The sequence below is a fragment of the Aulonocara sp. 'chitande type north' Nkhata Bay genome, linkage group LG1, assembly GCF_057382095.1.
Source record: "Aulonocara sp. 'chitande type north' Nkhata Bay isolate Kocher_YH1m ecotype deep benthic linkage group LG1, A_spYH_male_GT1.1, whole genome shotgun sequence".
In the NCBI taxonomy this organism is placed as follows: domain Eukaryota; kingdom Metazoa; phylum Chordata; class Actinopteri; order Cichliformes; family Cichlidae; genus Aulonocara; species Aulonocara sp. 'chitande type north' Nkhata Bay.
Window position 1 is genome coordinate 3,845,033 of NC_141344.1, and position 22,459 is coordinate 3,867,491.

General features: G+C 42.5%; 1 protein-coding gene across 1 annotated transcript; it reads left to right on the plus strand.

The window, feature by feature from the left end:
• The first annotated feature begins 515 nt into the window (after positions 1–515).
• Positions 516–22,348, plus strand: LOC147338528 (transient receptor potential cation channel subfamily M member 1-like). The gene is made up of 27 exons (XM_086299138.1): positions 516–2,527; positions 3,667–3,859; positions 3,940–4,153; positions 4,286–4,410; positions 4,530–4,701; positions 5,307–5,481; positions 5,782–5,905; positions 8,273–8,345; positions 8,728–8,828; positions 9,009–9,173; positions 9,319–9,453; positions 10,516–10,566; positions 10,847–10,987; positions 11,086–11,115; positions 11,193–11,485; positions 11,661–11,889; positions 12,126–12,254; positions 12,325–12,471; positions 14,001–14,129; positions 14,966–15,217; positions 15,520–15,694; positions 16,065–16,085; positions 16,560–16,704; positions 18,026–18,231; positions 18,488–18,620; positions 18,837–19,213; positions 19,302–22,348. The coding sequence occupies exons 1-27, from the start codon at positions 2,355–2,357 to the stop codon at positions 19,889–19,891; spliced, it is 4,698 nt and encodes a 1,565-aa protein (XP_086155264.1). The 5' UTR covers positions 516–2,354; the 3' UTR covers positions 19,892–22,348.
• Positions 22,349–22,459: the final 111 nt, after the last annotated feature.

Sequence of the window (22,459 nt, forward strand, 5' to 3'; positions counted from 1 at the left end):
TGAGGGGGAGCAGGTTCAACAGGTTTCAGTTTAAAGCTGAGCACATGGAGGATCAGGGTTTGGGAGGTTTTGGGAGGTTATGTTTTTGGGGGATTTTTAAAAGCAGATTTATTGAGTCTGGTCCCAGCAGCTCATGAAAATGCTCTTGTGTTGAAGCTTGATGGGTCATGAGACTCCCAGAAGGATTACCTCGGCCTGGAGTCATGAGACCAGGTCGAACAAAGAGCCCTGCTGCCTCACATGCTTGTCACATGAACTTGCTCAGCTGCATAAAGTCAACTCCTTTCTTATCTGCTGAGCTGCACCCAGACCCAGTCCTCACAGGGTCCTCGCGGAGCTGGAAGCCAGTGGGAGCTCACAGAGCTGCTGGGTCTGCAGTTCACTTCAGGTTTAGCACTGAGTGAGATGTTTGGACGTTGGAGTAGATGTGCAGGCTGCTGCTGGTGTCCACACAAACTTCTGACTCTTCTTCGCCCGATCTGAACATGAAGCATCTGAGAGGTTTGTTGGTTTCTGAAAGATTCTGTAAGAATGATATTCATAGTGGTTAGAAATAGAGCGAATGTACAACAAATCTATTTTATCTGTTCAAAGATTAATTTTAAAAAATGTCTAAAAAGTACTTTTTTAGGTTTATCCCTGTCAATGTGTTTACGACCTCGACACACTGAAAAAACTGAAGAGAAACGAACAAGAAGCAAGATTTTGTCCACCATAAAATTTGGCTATTCTTGAGGTTGACATCCTTCATTGCCACTAGATAATTTCGAGCTGCTTTCTGGGTTTGAAAAAACAAAATCAGACAGTTGTCACGAATCAGTTGCAGTCCATCGTTAGTGGTGCTGGCTTCAGTCATTGTGCAAAGGTACTGTTTATAAGGTTGGGGAAACCTGCAGTCAGCTGACACTTGGATAAGTAAGGAAACGTTTCTCCCACTGAATCATTACGTCCAAATGAACAGAACTTTTTGGGATTGGTTCCGTTCCTGGGTTTTTATTCTGCAGGCTAAAACAACTGCAGAATCCTAGCTAGAGGCAATGGCTCACCCACTTTCATTTAACCATTTCTCCCTCTAGCTGTTGTCACACAGGAAACTCTGGACAATTTGGGGAGAATCCTGATGGGAACAAAGTCAACTTTTCCCACATGGAGCTCTCTGAAAAGCATTTTTACTACTGGAAACACTCAGTTTGCTGCAGGTGTGGGCACTGCCTGGCTCAAGCATACATAAAGCAGCATACATTAGAAAGTTATTTTCTAATTTCTAATGTTGGCCTTACTGGATATCAGACGGATTTGTACTGAGGGCTACATTTGAATTCTCACACACATCCTGATGTGAAAATCATGCCCTTTAATTGTGACTTCTTCACATCTGAAGTATTTTCTCTGACACGTCTTTGTTTCGTTTAAAGTTAAACCCAGAACAGTAACTTTGGTTTCCTTCTCTACAGAACGTTTGCTGCCTGATGAATCACTGAATTTACCTGATTCTCTTCCTCTTCTTCCTCAGCTGTCAGGAGGATGGGGAGGGAAAGATAATGATGATGATGATGGTGGAGGGTTATCGCTCACGTGAAATAGACAATGACGCTGAGGCTCATGTGCCGTTCGGACGTTAATCCTCCATCATCCAGAGTGCAGGAATTTTACAAAGTGCAGACACACAATAACAACCAGTCATTGGTGCTGTTTGGATTTAAACACACAGGAAATAGAGCTTTAAAGGGGAGTTCCGTGTGTTTTTCTGTGCAGCTCCAGGATTAGGACGGAGGGTAAGAGGATTGGGTGCATAAAGAAATGGAAAGCTCCACTCTCCCAGAAATTAGCCAGATATATTCAGACATGAGCAGTTTGGTGTTTCATTTGAGTCATTCTGCAGCTGAACACAGAAACAAGAATGAACCACAGAGAGCACCGACACGCTCAGCTGACTTCCTGTTTATAGTTTTCTATATTAGTGACTGAATAAAGTTTTTGTTTTTATTATAAAAACTTACTCTGATCCACGACTAAGTTTATCTTGTAATCTTGCTGATGTGAGACATATTTAATCCATAATATCCACCTTAGGATACACCACCAAATAGTTATTTATTTATTTATTATTAACAGCAGGAAAAGTGGAATAAATCATTTTCTATGATCAAACTGACAAAACAATGATTCTGTCTCTTTGCCTTTTGTTACCTTCTTTGTGCAGATGATGTGAATTTATCAGTAGAGTTGGAAAAATATAGTCCTTAAATTAAAAACATCACTGTGTTGGATGAGTGAAGTTTAATTTGATAAATTAATAATTAAAGTTCCTTTGAAGATGAAAGGAAGCAGGTGTTTCTCGGACATTCGGTTTCATGTTTTTCTTGATGACAGTTAACCTGTTACTTTGTTACTGTGAAGAAGGAGAAGCAGAGTCATCCTCATGTTTCTTCGTAATCACATATTTTCAGATCCAGAGAGCTTGGATCGACAGAACCTTCCAGAAGAGGGAATGTATCCAGATCATTCCCAGCAAAGACGCCAGCAGGTAACGACACAATCGAGTGCAGAACCTCAGAGAGAGAATTTTCTCTTCTTTTTAATTTCTCTCACCGGACAGAATGATTATGAACGAGGAGACGAGCTGCGTTCAGTCACTTTCAAGTGATCTTTATCAGCTGGTCCTCCTCATGCAGCTATAATTACAGCTTCCTCTGGGGTTTGTTGTGTTATTTCTTTTCTTTTAAATTTTTTAACCCTCATTTTCATTTTTGGAGTTTGATATTTCAGTTAGCTCTTCGTATTTTTTGTGTTTTGGTCTATTGTTCCAGCCTCTGTTTTCTTGCCTTTGTGTTTAGTTTATTTCCTTTTTCCTTTTTCTTTTGTGTCTTTGAGCTAATCCTTAATGATTGTCCTTATTGTCTTCACCCGTGTCCCTTTTCCCCAAGCTGTCTCCACTTCCCTGATGAACTCATCTGTATAAACAGACCAGTCTTTCACCTTAGCCTCTGTGTGTTCTTGGCTCTGAGCTTGTGCTCGTTGGTGTTCGGGTTTTTGAGTGTAATGTAAATTAAGGCTGGTTTTCTGGAATCGCTCCCGTCTGTTGTAATTGTGTCGTACTTGAGGCCATGAGTGTGGCTTTCTAACTTGTTTTTGTTACAAGCAACTCAAGTTCCAGAGGAGCCAAAAAGCTTTCCAGTGACTGGAGTCTTTCTGTCTTTATTAGCTGCTTCTCTTCTACACTGATCGCTTCATTCAGTGTAATGTGACTGGTCACTCGCTGTTGATTATGTGCTTTAGTCATATGACCTCATGTCTGTTAAATGACAAACGAGACGAGCTTGATGGTAAAAACGAGTTGACCACCGGTTTATAATGTGAGTTCTGCTGCTATGAAGAATTCTTGGAGAACCTGTACTATTAGTGTTTAACTTCAGGTTCAGAAATTTTATTTGCGGTAATGTTGCACAAAACATTCAGTTCCTGCAATTTAATGAAAGCCCGTCTGCAGAGTTGATATCCTATAAAAGCAAAAATGGTTAAAGTGGAAATGATAGTTTCTCATCTCGTCATATTATAGTAGAAACGACAGTTCCCCCTCTGCTCAGTGCAACAGTTACCTTACACAGTGAGGTGGTAAATGAACATCAGTGCCTGTAACCTGTTTGTACTGCTGTTTTTGTTCAGGTGCAGCTGTGGTCAGCTGGTGGCACAGCACACCGCCATCCCTCTGGGGGCCAAAGAGGACGGGGCCCCACTGGTCCAGCTGGAAGTCCAATCTACGGAGAGATGGAGTGCCCTCAAACACACCCAGGTCTCCCCCACTGATGCCTACGGGGTGCTGGAGTTTCAGGGAGGAGGACATGTCAACAAGGCCATGGTAGTGTGCCTGAGGAGTGACACGCCAGCTTCACTGCTTCTGTAGCGTTCTAGCACTGACACCTCTTCCTCCTCCTGCAGTACATCAGGGTCTCCTTTGACTCCAAACCAGATTCCCTGCTCCACCTGATGGTGAAGGACTGGCAGCTGGAGCTTCCCACACTACTCATCTCTGTTCATGGAGGCCTCCAGAACTTTGACCTGCCTCCCAAGCTGAAGCAGGTCTTTGGTAAAGGGCTGATCAAAGCTGCTGTCACCACTGGAGCCTGGATCTTCACTGGAGGAGTCAGTACAGGTACAGCCTTCATTCTTTATGCAAAGATGACTTGATGCCATTGCTGTTCTTTGACATCAAAAAGAGTCATTTTGTATATCATGACTTTTCTCTTTTTTTTTTTTCTTTTTTTTTTCTTTTTTTTTTCCCCAGGAGTCATCCGCCATGTTGGCGATGCTCTGAAAGACCATTCTTCAAAGTCCAGAGGGAAAGTTTGTGCTATCGGGATTGCACCATGGGGGATTGTGGAGAACAAAGAAGACCTGATTGGGAGAGATGTAAGACAAACCAGACGGAGTCTAAGCCGACAGTGTTTGCAGATATTTATGTAGTAAAACACCTGGCAGCAGAATGTGCTGTTCCTCACTTGGGTGAAACATGGGGTTTCATGTTTTAGGTGACCCGGCCTTATCAGACAATGTCCAACCCGCTCAGCAAGCTGTCAGTCCTGAACAGCAGCCACTCCCACTTCATCCTTGCTGATAACGGGACGTGTGGAAAGTACGGCGCTGAGGTTCGCCTCCGCCGGCAGCTGGAGAAGCATATCTCTCTGCAGAAAATCAACACACGTGAGTCAAACATGTGACCTACCCAAAATGCACAATTGCTTTTAGTGTCAGTCTGAAGCTTATCAGTCCATCAATCTGTGTGACCTGTGGGTTTCCCTTTGTCATCCTATGCCTGGAGCTGTCTGTAAGGCAGGGACAGCAAAGGGGAGCTCAGCTGTCACCTCTCACTTCATGAGGCCACCATAAATGACCAGAAAATCAAGACTTTTTTTTTTTCTATCAAACCTTAACTGTATCGAGTCAGGTAAGTCTAAGTGAGGCGGCTGTTTCACACTACTTGTGGCAGAAATGTTGTCTTTAACAAACCATTTTTAGTTTGAGCACAATGCATGGCTAGAAAGCAGTTCCAGAGTGAAAGGGGTGCTGGGTTTGGGTACGTGGTCCTGCATAAAGGTGGAAGACCATGCATGAGAGCAGTTTTCTGGTGGGTGGCTCAGCAATGCTAAAGCTGCACAGCACTCTGTGTGAATGAGTGACTCTTCAGAAAAGGAAAACCAAATTGGTGCAAGTGAAGCTAATCACTGAATGCTAAAGGTCATTATTTTGAATTGCAGATGCTGATAGAAGTTGGCCTTAGAACTTATTTTTGTGTATGGTGGTTTCAGGTCTTGGTCAGGGGGTCCCAGTGGTCTGTCTAATCGTAGAAGGTGGTCCAAATGTTATCTCAATCACACTGGAGAGCTTGAAGGAGGAGCCCCCTGTCCCAGTGGTGGTCTGTGATGGCAGTGGTCGAGCTTCAGACATCCTTTCGTTTGCTCACAGATACTGCGAGGAAGATGGGTGAGCTGAACGAACGTAAAAGCCAGGCTTAACTAGACGATCACACCTGGTGGCAGTTATGGTATTGATACAATCACTGAGGATTGTCATCGACAGATTGAAGTTAAATAGCCAGACTACAATGTCATGTAGAAAATCACATTTGCTTCTAAAATGCACAATTACTAATAATTCAATTTATCAGATCATGTGAGACGCTCATAGTTTTCCAGTTTTAATATGGAATATCTTTATCGTTATACCCCTCTGCGTTCCTCAGTTTAATGTTAATGTGGCTACCTGGATGTTTCTCTTGCGCAGGTTGGTTAGTGAGAGTGTCAAAGACCAGCTGCTGGTCACCATCCAGAAGACCTTCAACTACAGCCGCAGCCAGGCACAGCAGATCTTCCTCATGGTGATGGAGTGCATGAAGAAGAGAGCTCTGGTAGGTTGGGGGCAAATTGAAATTAAGGTGTGTGGGGTTTTTTTGGGGGGGGGGTTTCATAACTGCATTTGTCTGTCACGTATGTCCTCATCAGTTCATTAATAAACCTGATCTCCATCCCCAACCCATCTCGTCTCAGTCATTTATCACAAACCAGCCCTACTGCCTTCATACACTGTGTTACTGTTGGGGACGAAATAATCCCTGCCTGGATCGGAGTGGTTCAGGAGTGCATGAATATGCTGCAGACTTACTAAAGACAACAACCGAATGTCAAACTGTGATTTGAGTTCACAATGAAACGCATTAATTTTTCTCAAAATTAAACTGTCTGCGCCAGATTTTGGTTTTTATTTTTCCTTCGTCTTGGCTATGCACCATTTTTTCTTTTGTACTGTGTAGGGCAGGGTGTCCTGTAACAGTCCAACCCTGCAAAAGAATTAAAGCCATGTAGAGGCCTGATGACCGAACGCAACCAGGGGGAGCTACCTTACATGCCAGGGTGCACAAGTGTTGGTGCCAATTTGAGAACAATGGCTTAAGTCTCTGAACCAGCACTGAGCAAACACTTGATTGTAATGACAAAAGCTCAGGTGTGTGTGTGGGGGGGAACTTAAACAATTTAAACATTGTTTAAGTTCTTTTAAACCTCACATGTGTAACTGTGGTAAGTTAACCTACACTACTGGTTGGGCACAGTTTCTGCAGATTACAGATTCATGTTATACAAACCTGTTCACTGTGACATTTGCACAATGAAGGGTTTCCCTTTGAACTGACACTGCAGCACTTAGTGGAGATTGTTCTGTGACCCTTCACCATTTATTTAATCCCACAATCCTCTGCTTCTTCCAGAGAACAGCTGCAACAGCAGGCTGCCCATAAATGTAAAAATCTGAACATCAATTCACTTAAACTGATCTGCTGTCAGATTAAAATTGCTTTGCTGCAGGTTCACATGTTCGTCTGCAGACATGACCTGAAGTCAGAAACATGAGGAAAATAAAGCTCATGTAAATCACACACGTGAAAATGCCTGTTCAGATTTTGACTTCCAGTGATGATATCATTATCCATTAATCTCTTCCAGAGAAGAACCTGCCTTTTGAATGTAAATCAATTAGTAAATAAGCACAAAGACCAAATCAACAGAATACAGATGGGATTGGGGGGGGAAACCAGCAGTGCAACGAATCTGAAAACCTGCCGCACATGTCCAAACAACAGATTCTCACTCCAGATTCATCCTTTACTGACACTTACTGAGGGTCCTTCATATTTTACCACACTGGGAAGCCTTCAATGTCATTTTCAGTGACACTCAATGGTCTAGCTGAGATCGCCAGATAAGGGGGTTTAAAAACCAAACGGTTTCCTCATGAGTAGGCTGGATTGATGCTGCTGGAATATATTAGAGGACGTCATCAGATGACCTATTCTTTCATTTAAGGTCTTTTTAAATAAAATAAAAAATAGATGCACAATCGGTGTTGATTAAGAGTTGAATGTGATACAGCCTGCATCTAAAAATAAATACAAATAACATTATTGGCAAATGTCACAAGACATTTGTGTTCAGGTTGCTGCATTGGACACCACCTCTGCAGGAGAGCTGCTCAGACCCTGGTCTGCTGCATAAATCAAGACCAACGTCTGTTAGATCTGGAATTCTGACAGTTTCATCACATTTACATCTAATGTCTGCATCCAACTTTTATATCTGATCAAAGGAAATAGATCCTTGGAGGCTCAGAGATAACAGGTACAGATTTACCAGATTACGTATGCCTTATTCCATCTCAATCACATTTTTACGACCTGCTTTATCGTCTCCAATTTGCATAAAATTGTTATTGTAGATAGTTTGAAGATAAATGATGATTCCTGTGAAATTTTAGCTTCATATATTTTTAATCCTTTAAAGATCTTTTTGAATCCTTTAAATGATCAGCTGATCCACTTTTCATGAACATCTCAAAAAGGCTAAAAATGTCACTGTGTGAATGAATGAGTACTATGAAAACATTAAGGTCTCTTGTCTAATATTTGATGCTAAATAAAATGCAAAATAAAGCATGCACAATTCTTTCTGACATTAAATTAATTTATGTTGACTCAAAGAAAGAATCTTGAAAAATATTAGATAAATGAAACTAAATTGTCACAGTAATCAGTCTATATGTGTCCAAGCTTTGCACCATAAGATTTATAAGTAAGTTGGAGCCAGCAAAGCAGAAGATGCACATTGATTTGAGACGGATGACCTATAATGGGACCGGTTCTCTGCCCTGAGCTTTGCCTCTCAGGCTCTGGGTGTCTGGTGCGGTTTGTGTCGCTCACTGTGCTGTTTCTTTGTTGATTGTGTAGATTACAGTGTTCAGGATGGGCTCAGAGGGACAGCAGGACATTGAGATGTCCATCCTCACAGCTCTGCTCAAAGGTTGGTGTGTGAAAGGGTTTTAAGAAGGAAGCGCACAACAATGTTAATGCTGTTGTGTTAGGTAACATTTTAGACAGGCGACTGCCTAAGAGAAATGTTGGCCTGTGTTTCAGTTCAGGATCATTTCTCTGATAGGTCTGAGTACATCAAAGCAAATTATGCTTTTCTCCACTTAAATTGGGACATTTGGTGTAATGAGTGTCATGAAAGCCACATGTTGCTGGCAATACAGATAATTTCTTCAAGCATATGGAGTCGCAGTGATTTCACATGGTTTAATTGGTCAATGTAACAGCAACACATTCATATTTCTAATATTTATTCCAAAAACATGTCTGTGTAGGGACGGAACTGAGGGTGAGATCTTTTTTCCTGGTTTCAGGTACAAATGCATCTGCGTCTGATCAGCTGAGCTTGGCTCTGGCCTGGAACAGAGTGGACATTGCTCGCAGTCAGATCTTTGTGTATGGACTCCACTGGCCTGTGAGTTCACAGATACAACAGCTTCAGTCACTCCGTAAACTTTGTTTTTCTTTCAAGAGAAACTTTTTTCTTTGACATCAGCGTTCTGTCATCCATTTGTCTGCTTCCTCAGCCTAGGTGTCTTTTACTTATGTGTTTGTGGATTATTGATTCCCCACTTGCGTTTGCTTTCTGTTTCAGCCTGTGCGAACTTCACCTTCTGACCGTCCAAAGAGCCCGGTAGCCCAGCGACCATCAGCAGGAGGGGCTAAAGGGAAACCCCGGGGGAAGAAGGGGAAAGGAGGAAAAAGCAAACCTGAACCTCCTGAAGAGACGGACCCTCGGAAACTGGAGCTGCTCAACTGGGTAGGAGACTGGACTAAAAGTGATGTTATCATCTTGAATAGCCGCCACCAGCATCCGCTCAGTGACTGACACATCGAGGCAAATCTGTGATCCAGAAGCAGGTGGCAGGGGATGATTGTCATGATGGTGTTTTTGTGTGGGACAGGTGAACTCACTGGAACAGGCCATGCTGGACGCTCTGGTGTTGGACAGGGTTGACTTCGTTAAACTTCTGATTGAGAACGGCGTCAACATCCACCACTTCCTCACCATCCCCCGTCTGGAGGAGCTGTACAACACGGTGAGAGGAGGACCTACTCCATGACACCTCCCGTGTGCAGAGTCATAGTTGATTTACAACGGAAAAAGTGCTCTTTGCAAGAATTATATGATAAATAAAAATTAAAAATGACCTTGAATGAAATCAGCATAAAAATCCATCAGCAGCAGAAAGAAATAACCCATTTTAAACCCAGTACAAAGCATCATTTTATGACGGGGTAATGAAACTGGGTAACCGATTTATGGTGGTGTTAAACTGGGTGTGATTATCCTGAATCAAGATGTTAGACGTAGCAGGGTGAGAGCCCTGATTATTTGGTGCTCACAGCAGGCTGGTAACACACACATAAACCTCAGGTTCATTCAAAATACAATAAAGAGTTATTTTATCTTATCTTCAATGGGGGCTGGAAGAGCATTGAACTGAGCTGCAGTGGAGCTTGAGCACACCCTGCTGGTAATACATGTTATGTCACCTTTCAAATGTTTTTCCCAGTCTGCCTGTTTGTTATTGATGCAGTAATGAGGGCTGGTTTGTTGAATATGAGAGTAAGATTAAACTGCACTGTTTGAATCAGCAGAAACCTTAAAAAAAGTTTTGGTTTTATATGATGCATTGAAAAATCTTAATTCTCTCAGGGACACTGCTCATATACATCAGGCAGAAAATGCTCCAATTTCTTGGTACTTCACCATTTGTTACTCTTCCCTTGTAATATAATACCTTCATGCTTGTTTGATCTCAATAAAATTTGGACATCTGTTAACAAAACAAAAGCTCTGCTCTAACCACTTTACTCTCGCTGACACGTTGCTCTGCAGCTTAATGTCCTTCTTCTGTTATATCACTGCTGCTGTCTCTAATCTAGCTCTGATCCACAGACATAAAAGCTCTTAAAACAATGGTTTAACCACATTATTGTCAGATTACAAAACAGCTCTCTGCTGCTGTCTGCGTGCATCCCGCTCATCACGTCCTCTGGTCTCTAAGTGAATCTGTTAATTTGTATAAATTGTATTAAGCAGAGAAGCCACCACTGTTTTTATTCGCATCACCTTGTTTTGTGGTTGGTTTCTGCAGAAACTGGGACCAGCCAACACTCTGCACTTTTTGGTCCGAGATGTCAAAAAGGTGAGTACCGTGCTCTGGATTCACCGAGTTCATGAAATATTTAAACTGCAGTATATGCTTTGAGCTCAGGCTGCTTGTCCCCAGAAGGTACCAGGGCAGAACCGCAGCTGCACATCATAGAAAATATGTTCACGACCTTTAAAAACGAGGTATAAGTGTCCTGTTCACTGAAGGAAATCGGCTCTTCTACACTGCATCTGCAGAAAGAAAACTAGCAAATCAAAGAAAATATGAGGAATGACTGAACAAAAGATGCATAATCCAATGACATGTGTTTCAGGGGAATCTTCCTCCAGATTACCAGATCACACTGATCGATATTGGACTGGTCCTGGAGTTCCTGATGGGTGGAGCGTACCGCTGCAAGTACACAAGGAAGAGTTTCAGGACTCTGTATAACAACCTGTATGGCCTCAAAAGAGTGAGTAAAGTTGGTGGAGCTGCGATAGAAATGACCTTGCATCTGCTGTAGCATCAATACACTAATATTTACTCACATTTTCATCTTGTGTCTTACAGCCCAAAGCGCTGAAGCTTCTTGGCATGGAGGTATGTACATGTAGATCTGAAAACTAAAGGTGATCTGCTCTGAGAGGAAGACTTGCTGACCTGCTTGGTTTCTGCAGGATGATGAACCCCGTCCAAAGGGGAAAGGAAAGAAGAACAAGAAAAAGGAGGAGGAAGTAGACATTGATGTAGATGACCCTGAAGTCAGCAGGTTCCAATACCCCTTCCATGAACTGATGGTGTGGGCGGTGTTGATGAAGCGCCAAAAGATGGCATTGTTCCTGTGGCAGCGAGGGGAGGAGGCCATGGCAAAGGCTCTAGTAGCCTGCAAGCTCTACAAGGCCATGGCTCACGAGTCTTCCCAAAGCGAGCTGGTGGATGACATCTACCAGGACCTGGAGAACAACTCCAAGTGAGTCCCACACACAATCCTGGACATCGTGTCCAGCTTCTGTTTATACTCTTAAGGCCCTTGTTATCTTTTAAACCTTCTCAGTTGTGTTTGTTAAAGCCACATGCTGGTTTTCCAGCTTTAAAGTATCCACTGTGAGGCAGCCTAAGGAGGGTGTTGGCCTTTTTCTTTGCAGGGACTTTGGTCAGCTGGCCTATGAGCTGTTGGATCAATCCTACAAACACGATGAGCAGGTGGCCATGAAGCTCCTGACCTACGAGCTAAAAAACTGGAGCAACTCCACCTGCCTGAAGCTGGCTGTAGCTGCCAAACACAGAGACTTCATTGCCCACACCTGCAGCCAGATGCTGCTGACCGACATGTGGATGGGCTGTCTGAGGATGGGCAAAAGCAACAGCCTCAAGGTACCAGCAGAATACAGCAGCAAGGTTTTCTCAGGAAAAGGGTAGAATAAAGAAACTGGATAGACAGAAAAGGTTAAGAGTTTGTTTGCTTTTCAGAACTTCACAAGTTAAAATATAATTTTTAAATTAAATGGGCCCAAGGATAGAACCCTGAGGGATCCCAGCAGTAGAGGCATCTATATGTTAACATAATTCTGTTAAGCTTGACCTTTGTCCCCTCCTCACCCTGTCTCCAGGTCATTTTAGGGATTATTTTCCCTCCTGCCATCATGCTCCTGGACTTTCGTCTTGGGGATGAAGCTCCTCATCATTCATCCAAAGGAAGCAATGATGGAAAAACTAAAGATGACAAGAAGTCAAACAAGGTATAAAACTCTCGTGTCGTTAACATCGGCATAAAATCAGGCTGTTTGAGTAACTAAGACTTTGTTTCAGGATGCAGCATCTAATGTTGACGCTACTTCAAAGAAAGGAGATGAAGAAGAAAATGAGAGTGACAAGAAGCACGGGAAGAGGGTTCCTATCGGGAGGAAAATCTATGAGTTCTACAATGCCCCATTCACCAAGTTCTGGTTCAACACGGCAAGTGCACATTTCAATATTTAAAATGAGAAATATATAAAAGGGCATTTCAGATAATAAAAATAAGTATCTGGTAGATATAAAAAGACTGAACATTTATGAATATTTTCCCTGAAACTTCGTGTTTGACAGAACTGCAACAGACAATGTTTTTTTTTGTTTTTTTAAAATTTATGTTTTATTAGTTTTCTTATTTATACAACATGTACAACAAATTCAACTTAATCACCGTGGGGGGGAAAGCAAGGCAAAACAAAACAACAACAAAAGAGACAAACGGACCAAAACAAAACCAAACAAAACACAAAAACAAACGAAACAAACCAAGAAATACAATGACATTATACAAAATCGGGCCTCCCATTTTGTACATATTTCAACCAATATTTGTCAAATGAGTCCACCTGCCACTTTCGCCTAAAAGTTATTCTTTCCATAACAAAAATATTATATATCACATCAATCCATTCATCTATAGTAGGAGTATCCTCTTTAAGCCAAAGGCGAGTTATGGCCTTTTTGGAAGCTACCGACAGCACACTGAACAAATATTTATCCGGTTTGCATAGATTAAGACTCTCTAGGTTACCTAGGTACAATAATGCAAAATGAAATTGTATTTTCTTTTGGAAGATTGTTTCCATGACCTTATGTATTTCCTTCCAAAATGGAACCACATGGGGACATTCCCAAAAAATGCGGAAATGATTTGCTGTTGCATGTCCACAATGCTTCCAGCATGTTGTATTCTGAGAATAATTGGATTTTCGAGCTGGGGTAATAAAATAACGAATTACATTCTTCCAACTGAATTCCCTCCATGAGGGGGAGCTTGTTACTGACCACTGCTGTCTACAGATCCCATCCCATTCCTCTCCTGTTAGGGATAGGTTGCTCTCTGTTTCCCATCTTGCTTTAACATATCTTGTATCATCACCCCGTAGATTGATCAGTGAACAATATAATTTGGAAAAAATTTTGTAATAGGGTCCGTCTCTATATACATTCTCGAATATATATATAATCTCTTCATTCCCAGTTGATAACTGAGGATTTTTTAACTTTTTATTCAGAAAGTCCCTCAGTTGCAAATATCTAAAAAAAATCTTGATTTTGCAACCCAAACTTTTTCTTAAGGTCCTGGAAACTCATCACTTTTCCATTTTTCAACAACGTACTGTATGTGGTGAGACCTTTATTTGCCCATGTTTTGAATGTTGAGTCGATCTTACTAGGCAAAAATTCTGGGTCATATGCAAACCACTTAAGGAATCCGGCCCTCTGGTTTAATTGATACTTTTTAAGTACTCTTTCCCATATCTTTAATGAACTTACTATCCAAGGGTTGCCCGGGTCTCCCAGGAGTCGTAACTCTGAAGGACAATGTTATGTGCTTAAATAAATTGGCACATCAAGACTCAGAGGTCTAAGAGTCTGAAACGTTCCCAATTCTAGCTGTCCATCATAAATCCAGAAGCTGAATTTTTACTTTTAGATTCTATGATCCTTGTGTTTTTTGTCCATGCCAGATCTCATACCTGGTGTATCTGATGTTGTATAACTACATAATCCTGGTGAAGATGGAGCGGTGGCCGTCTTTGCAAGAGTGGATCGTCGTCTCTTACATCGTCACTCTGGGCCTGGAGAAATTCAGACAGGTGAAGGTCAAACACACCTTGGCTGTTTAACCCCCGCCTGCTTCTGTGACACTCACTCAGCAGCAGATTTTAGTCCCTAACTACACAAGAACTGGCCCAGGTGGTTAAATCGATCCACATCAGGTTCTCTTCCAGTCTGTGAAGGTGTGCAAGAACAACATTATCTCTGCTGCTCCAAGTTGCAATTTATACTGGTATGCCAGTACTGTGTTATATAACACAGACACTGCTCTTGTCTGACAAGTCTATTTTTTACATTTTCAGACTGAGTGTGAGCTTGTTATGAACTCTGGATTCTGCTCTGAAGGTCATTAAAATTTTGAAGGCAAAGCAAAGTTTGTGCCTGAAAAACAAACAAACAAAACAGCCATTAACAGTTAGCATGAGCTCAGTAGGTGTGAGGACAAAATGAAATCTGATCGGGGTGCAGGGTGAGATCTGAACAGCTAATAACAGAAAAAGAAAGTTTTATTTTTGCCTAATTAGAATTTTACACTTTACTGAAGAAACTACATGAAAAAATGTAACCAAATGCAACTGAAATTATGCTCAATGGCGGAACCTAAAGGTTTAATCCTCTGAGCTGACAGGTTGAAAGGTGATCTCATATTAAAGGGTCTCTTCTTGAATTACACTTTTAACACAACATTTGATCCTTAATTGTTTTGTTCCATTAGAAATGCATTAGACTGAATTACATTAGCAATATTGATACTTTAGGAAACTTTTCAAATCATTACAGTTCAAGCGGGTTGTACAGTAACGTGTTTACAGTCTCTGAAAAATGAACTTCTGACCTTTTCTTCTGACCTGGATGAAAACACTTGCTTGGTCAGATCCTGATGTCCGAGCCTGGGAAGCTGAAGCAGAAGATCAACGTGTGGTTGGAGGACTACTGGAACATCACAGACCTGGTGGCTATCTCGGTCTTCATCTTTGGGTTCCTGCTGCGGCTGGAGCCTGAGCCCTACATGGGATATGGCCGCGTCATCTATTGCGTCGACATCATCTTCTGGTACATCCGAGTTCTTGACATCTTCGGAGTAAACAAATACCTGGGGCCCTATGTCATGATGATCGGCAAAATGGTAGGACCCCTGGTGTGGGTTTCTTCTTACGTTTTCATTTAGGAAACCGCACTTACAGTCAGGCCAACGCAATGTTACACAACCTTTTGTAAAGGCACCAGGAAATCATAGTCTTACATTTAAAAGGACTGTGATGTACTGGTACCTCACAGTACACAGCTACATGTACACTGTATTATCAGATTTATGTGGGGTACCAGCAGTGCACACAGGTTATTGTTTATACGTGTGGTATAATATTGATATCGTCACAGAGTCCACATTGATTGGGTTAAATGTCTCGTGTTCCCACATGTCTCCAGATGATCGACATGTTGTACTTCGTGGTTATCATGCTGGTGGTGCTGATGAGTTTTGGTGTAGCTCGGCAGGCCATCCTCCACCCAGATGAGGAGCCGACGTGGCGTTTGGCCCGCAACATCTTCTACATGCCCTACTGGATGATCTACGGAGAGGTGTTTGCCGACTCCATAGACCGTAAGACTAGAATCCATAGTAAGACAGCTGTTAGTCCCCTGTCCTCATGCTGTCCTTACCCCGTCCTCCCTCCATGCTGTAAACTATCAGTTAGTCCACACACCCTGCTGTCCTCTCCCTCCAAAAACAATTGATCTCTGTATTTACTTTCACTGTACTTATGCTTTTTATTAATCATTTGGATACTACAAACGAATTTTATTTTTTCCCCTGCAGTTGATTTGTTGTGTTCATTGTGACTGTGATTGTCATCCTCTCCTTTGTTAGACATTATCTCCTTCAGTGGTTCCAACATGAAGTCTTCTTCACTTTTTGAGGATTTTCAGCTGATTATTTTTCTTCCTTCTTTCCTTCCGCTGCTCCTGGACAGTTTACGCGATGGAAATCAACCGTAAGCATCTAAAAGCACTAACCCACTCAAACCAAACAGTCAATGTGCTCATCTGTGCATTTGAGGTCATACAAGGCTAATCTCATAGTGTTGTGAAATCTCAGTTGTATTATCTACTGACCATCATTTGTTGAATTTATGCTTTTAAACTCACTGATTTTCTTTTAACTCCCTTCGGTTCAGTCTCATTGAACCAGAAGAGGCTGAAATGAGTTTAGCAGCTGAAATAACTAAGCTACCCTCACAAAAATGTGTCATTTCATAAGTGCTGTCTATGAAACAAGGAGGTTCTGAGGGTGGGTGTTACAGACCCTATTTAAAATTTCTTTGGTAACACTCATAAAAACTCAGTTGCTCATAAATGCTGTTGCCTGATGTTGTCTTTTGCATTGTTATAGTTTACTCTTTATGTCAGATTTAATGAGTGCTGCAAGTCTATGCGTGTGTGTGTGTGTGTGTGTATTTGGGTTTCAGCTCCTTGTGGAGAAAACTTATATGATGAAGATGGGAAGAAGCTTCCTCCCTGCATCCCTGGAGCCTGGCTCACGCCCGCCATCATGGCTTGTTACCTGCTGGTAGCCAACATCCTTCTGGTCAACCTGCTCATTGCCGTCTTCAAGTCAGTACACCGAGCAGTCGTTGCAGACACGAGCTGTAACATATGTTCCGTCGTGGCTTAAAAGTCACAACATAAAGAGGAAACAACATTTAATTTTAAATCCGTTAGTAACCCGAGCTACACATGACAGCCCAGAGAGCACAAAGACAAAAACTGGCATCCCCCAAAGCCAGCCTCAGGCATGCCTTTATCCACACCTTGTAAGGTGTAGACAACTGTCAATTAAGCTTTGACACTTGCACTGCAGACAAGGAAATTAGGGGTTGCAGACGCTGACTCAGACAAAACCCACTTTAAAAACACTTGTCATATTTTTCAAGTTAAATGCAGTGAAGAAGAGTTGAGTTTAGTTTCAGTGTCGAAAAAGGGGAAATGGGGGAAACAGAAAAATATGTGGACAAAATACTGAGAATGATCCGTATGTGTCCTAAAAACCATTTGGCTGCTGATTATGGCAGTGTTTACTTTGCCGTACGTACATACTTAGTATGTGACGTGAGGTTCATTATCAAGTGGTGACTGCCCAAGTACACAGCTGTTCATGTCCACAAGCATGTATAATCCCGGCCTTATACTCACTCATTTGCTCGGAGCTGGAGGATGAACACACTGTTTGTGCCCTTATAGTTCAAACTCTGTAACATTAGTGTCGCGACAGACTGTAGAGCATGCTGACATCCAAAAGAAGCCTCATGTTCACCCCATTGATGACAAATTTTTCATCACTCAGACCCAAGCAGACTTTTGCACACTTCCAATTTAACAAAGCTTTTAAATGAACTTTGACCTTTTAGCTTCTCTGCTCTGATACAAAGGGCTGTGTGATCAATAGAAACAAAGTATCCATCTGGCAGCAGGAACACGAGTTGATGTTATTGGTGCTATACTGTGTCTATATCAAGACCTTGAGAGGAAATCATTTTGTTGGAAAATTTTCTATCCAAGGAAACATCTGAGGACAAACTGCTTAGATCTGCAGTGTGTCCCCTCAATTGCTCTACAGAGGTACAGTAGAGATGCACTGAAAACAATAGCCCGGGCTGGGAATGTCACTTCCTGTGTAGATGTCACCATAATCTATTAACTGGTGGGAAGGAAAAATACCTAGAAACCATTTTCTAGTTAGCTCACGGTTCCAGTTGATAACTTCACCTTGAACTTTGAAAACCTGATTATATAATGATAAAGTGATAATTAACTCATTCACTGCCAGCCATTGGCAGTGAATGAGTTAAACCCATTGACTCATACACTGCAATTGACGGCTATAGACGTCAATGGCAGTGAATGAGTTAAGAGATTTTCTCCACTTGCTCCACAGCAACACCTTTTTTGAGGTGAAGTCCATCTCTAACCAGGTGTGGAAGTTCCAGCGATATCAGCTGATCATGACCTTCCATGACCGCCCCATCTTGCCCCCGCCGCTAATCGTCTTCCCCCACATCTACATTGTACTGAAGAGGCTGTGCTGCCACTGCAGACGGAGAGCAGAGGGTGGAGAGTACGACGACCGCGAAAGACGACTGCGTAAGACAGAGACCGCCATAATCAGAACCTGAACTTAAACTCTGGATCCTGTTCAGTTTTTTTCAGTATCTGATATCTAAAAATGTAATATGTTTAAGCACATCACTAACAGAAGCTAAAGTAGGTTAAAGGCTCAGTATGAATACAGCATAATCCTGGTATTTCTCGAGCTATCAGAACCACCTCTACCAGTCTGAGGCACACATTGCAGTCACGTGTGTTTGTGTGCCGAGTTTAAAATGCTGTGTTCCCTCAGAGCTGGTGCTGAATGCAGATGAGCTGAAGAGTCTGCATGAGTTTGAGGAACAGTGTGTGGAGGAATACTTCAGAGAGAAGGATGATGAGAAGCAGTCGTCTAACAACGAGCGAATAAGAGTCACGTCTGAAAGGTTCGTGTTCATCTCAGCGTGCAATCTGTGGAGGACCAAAACTGCCAGAATCAAAAATACATACGTTAAGAACTGAATAAAACTTAAAATGCTGTTAAATGTGAAAAAAAACAAACAAAAATGTAATGATTTACCCGGCAACTGAAACTTAAGTGAGACAGCATAACTTACAACTTGTTGCCATCACAGCCCTGAGTACTCATGTCGTGTGTTCAGGGTGGAGAACATGTTCATGCGTCTGGAGGAGGTAAATGAAAGGGAACACTCGATGAAGGCATCCCTGCAGACGGTCGACCTCCGCCTGGCTCAGCTGGAGGAGTTCTCCAACCGAATGATGAACGCTCTGGAGAAGCTGGCGGGCGTCGACCGAGCTGAGCTCGTCCGCACGCACTCCAGAGGATCGTCCGTGTGTGAGCCGGGCACTCTGCTGCGCCAAGGCAGCATCAACAGCGCTGACGGGTACAGTCTGTACAGATACCAGCTGGAGCACGACGACAGGACGTCGGTTTTTGGAGACATGGAGGGAAACGACAAGAGGGTCCAGCAGAGTCCAGAGAGGCAAGGTGGGAACAGCGAGGGAAGAACCAAAACAGGTAGGACAGGAGATGAGTCTTTATTGGACGCATTATATCAGAAGAATGAAGGTAAACAGTTATCCTCTGTTTGAACTTCTCTTTTTAGGTGAATTGAAAGAGTTCTGCTCAGCTCTGGAGGTACAAGGACTTAAGGACACTCAGTCTCTTTCAAACGTGGACATTCTGATCTCTCCCTGTGACCCAGACATCAAATCCCCCAAGATCTGCTCCATTTCACCTCAACGTGACTCGGCTGACACTAACAAAGATAAACCCATAGAGAAGGGCCGACTGGAGGCGGCTGTGTCCTTCCCTCTGGAGAGGTCAAAGGTCACACAGTATTTATCCTCTCCAACCCTCAGCAGCTCTCCATCCTCCAATAAGAAGTATGTCAGCAACATCATCTATAGCCCCGGCCAGCAGGACCAGAATTGGGCCACTGAATTGACCAGCAAGGAATCCAAAGAGGAACTAGATGAGACCAAGCTGCAAAGCCATGAACAGGAGGGTCAGAATAATAATGCAGAGGAGGAGGAGCTGCTGGTAGGGGAGGACCAGATGTATCCAACGCTGCGCTCCAAGAGTCTCAATGCCAACCCAAGAAAGATGAGGAAGAAGAAGAAGGAGGACGAGGAAACACCACGTACAGCCAGCAGCGTCAAAGATCTGGTTTCAGCGTTCAGTGGGGGGCCATGAGGACACGGGGAAGGACCAGGTCCAAGAACTCTTCAGACGACTGTTTATCCTGAAGGACTGAACCCTGCTCTGAACTCACGGGAGATGAATAAAGCAAGCATGATGCTTCAGTATTCCTGAACCAATAATAACTCTGAAATAACTGCTAAACCTGAAGCTGCAGCCCCCCCTCCTGCCCAACACAAAGCTCCTGCATTTGGTTTGTTAAATTCCAGAAGAAAAAGTAAATGTAACCAGTTGCAACAAACATAGTATCCTTAACCTAACTGATCGTTTCCTCTGTCACGATCTTGACAGACAGCAGCACAAGAAAGGAAAACTGAAGAGATCGCATGCTCATTGGCTACGGGCTTGTGACCCGTCGTTAGCCAATGAGCATTCCCTGAATAACACTACTTTTTTTACTCCTGTATTGATCATATTTTATAAACTACAACAATTTCCTTGAAATGAATTCAGTTTTATTCACAACAACATATATCACAAAGGCAACTCATACTTTAAGGGAAACACATTACAGTCTTACCTCAGTGAGAAGCTCAATGATGAGACGATCAGGTGCTTTCCTTTGTGTCTGCATTAAAAACATATTTGTCTTTAAACTCAGCAGCACAGCGAAATCTTCTACTTTATTAGTTTATAGCAACTGTGCAGGACTGAAGCCAAAACACAACGAAACCTGACTGATTTTTTGTTTCATACAGAAGCCACGTGTGTTCTTTCTTGCTATGCACTAAAGTGCTTCATTAAATCTGCAGTAAAATAAATATAAAACTGTCTAGAATAATAAGATTAATTAACATAAAATCTTGCTGTAGACTTGAAATTTTCACTGTTTATCGTTTGCCTTCATTATCATAAGAATCTTACCTGTTTTGTAACATTGTTTCATTTAATCCCTGACCACCTCTCACTGAGTAATGAACAATTTAAGAAAATGTTTTAGTTTGAACTTTGTGTCAAAGCATTTCTTCTATCCCAGTACGGCTCTGGACTGGAGACTGCTTCATGTTTCATGGTCACCACAGGCACTGCTGAGAGAGTGGAATGAACAGCTTTATATGGCAATTTTATCACCCTTACAAATGCTGAACATTCTTAACTTTTTTCTTCCTGTTGTCACCCACGTGACATATGCATTATGTCCTGTGGGTGGCACAGTGGTGCAGTGCTTAGCCCTGTCACCTTACAGGAAGAAGAGTTCTGGTTTGAACATCAGATCTCTGTGCCTGCACAGATTTCCTCCAGCATATTATACATATATGCATTTCAATAAGGCGAGATCACTTGTAAGAATTTGATTTATTGAGAAGGAGAAATTAATGTATCTGGTGATTTGACTCCTATGACCCATCATGGCATGAAGGAATCGCAGCAGTGATAGGATTTAGGACATGAGCCCCTGGAGTCTGGATGCTGACGGAGGTGAAGATGAGGACTGAGGTCTGACTGATTGAGGCGACTGTCTGGTGGAGATGGGAAGGAGGGTGGGTTCCACGAGTGTAAAAAGGAGAATGTGATAATAAAGGACGTATTCACACAGCGTTACACACTCAGTGTTTGTTTTTAAATTTCGATCGCTTTCTGCAGGAGCTTTCAAGCTGCCCTCCTTCAGCTTCACACCACGTGCAGTTCTCTCTTCAGTTCCTAGCGACATACGCAAGTGGGGAGACATGATCAGATGATTGGGGTCAGGTTTGTGAGTCAGCCTCACCTGACACCACACCCTAAACGCACATCTCCACCCCTCCCCTGCAGATGGAGAGCACAGATTTAAACTACGTGAATTGGAGGCAGAGTGGCTCAAAGAAGGTGGGCAAGAAGACGATGATTTGACTAGATTAATGATGACGGTACTGAGGCTGACAGCATGAGAAAGAGGTAGTGATGTAAAGAACAGAACTAACACCCAGGAAAGTAGTCAGATGATTGATTACAGATCTTCCTTACTGAACTTACAGAAATGCTTTATATTAGGTTAACTGGTGATTCCACATTGGCTGGCAGGTATAGAAAGCGTATTGAATAAAGCACTATATGAATATGTCGTTATGTTTGGTCATACGTGTAGTCTAATGCAGCGGTCTCCAACCTTTTTGGCGCCACGGACCGGTTTATGCCCGACAATATTTTCACGGACCGGCCTTTAAGGTGTCGCGGATAAATACAACAAAATAAAACTAGTACCAGTACCGAAAAAAAGAAGATTTATTCATAACACACATGAAAAGACCCAGGAAAACCGAGTTAACGATAAAAACGGTAACAAACTAATGCTGAAAACCGATAAAACCCTGAAAACCAGACATTTCAAACCTGAGCCTCAACTCTCGCGGCCCGGTACCAAACGACTCACGGACAGGTACCGGTCCGAGGCCCGGGGGTTGGGGACCGCTGTTGTATAGTATACACAGTATAGTATAATAGAATACAGCGATATACTTGACATCACCATGTTTAACCAAACAGTACGAGAGTACAGAATATTACAATTGCTTCCCTTTGTTATGCTTTTACGTTTTAATAAAGATGGTAGTTTTATTCACTTTTATTTGCCGGGTTTTCATT

What these genes read in the sequence shown, in the direction of transcription:
- LOC147338528 (XM_086299138.1), top strand. Translation starts at nt 2,355, where the DNA reads ATGTTTTTCTTGATGACAGTTAACCTGTTACTTTGTTACTGTGAAGAA. An exon ending in ATAAGAGTCACGTCTGAAAG is followed by an intron (nt 18,621 to 18,836) that starts GTTCGTGTTCAT and finishes TCGTGTGTTCAG; the next exon opens with GGTGGAGAACATGTTCATGC. An exon ending in CGAGGGAAGAACCAAAACAG is followed by an intron (nt 19,214 to 19,301) that starts GTAGGACAGGAG and finishes TTCTCTTTTTAG; the next exon opens with GTGAATTGAAAGAGTTCTGC.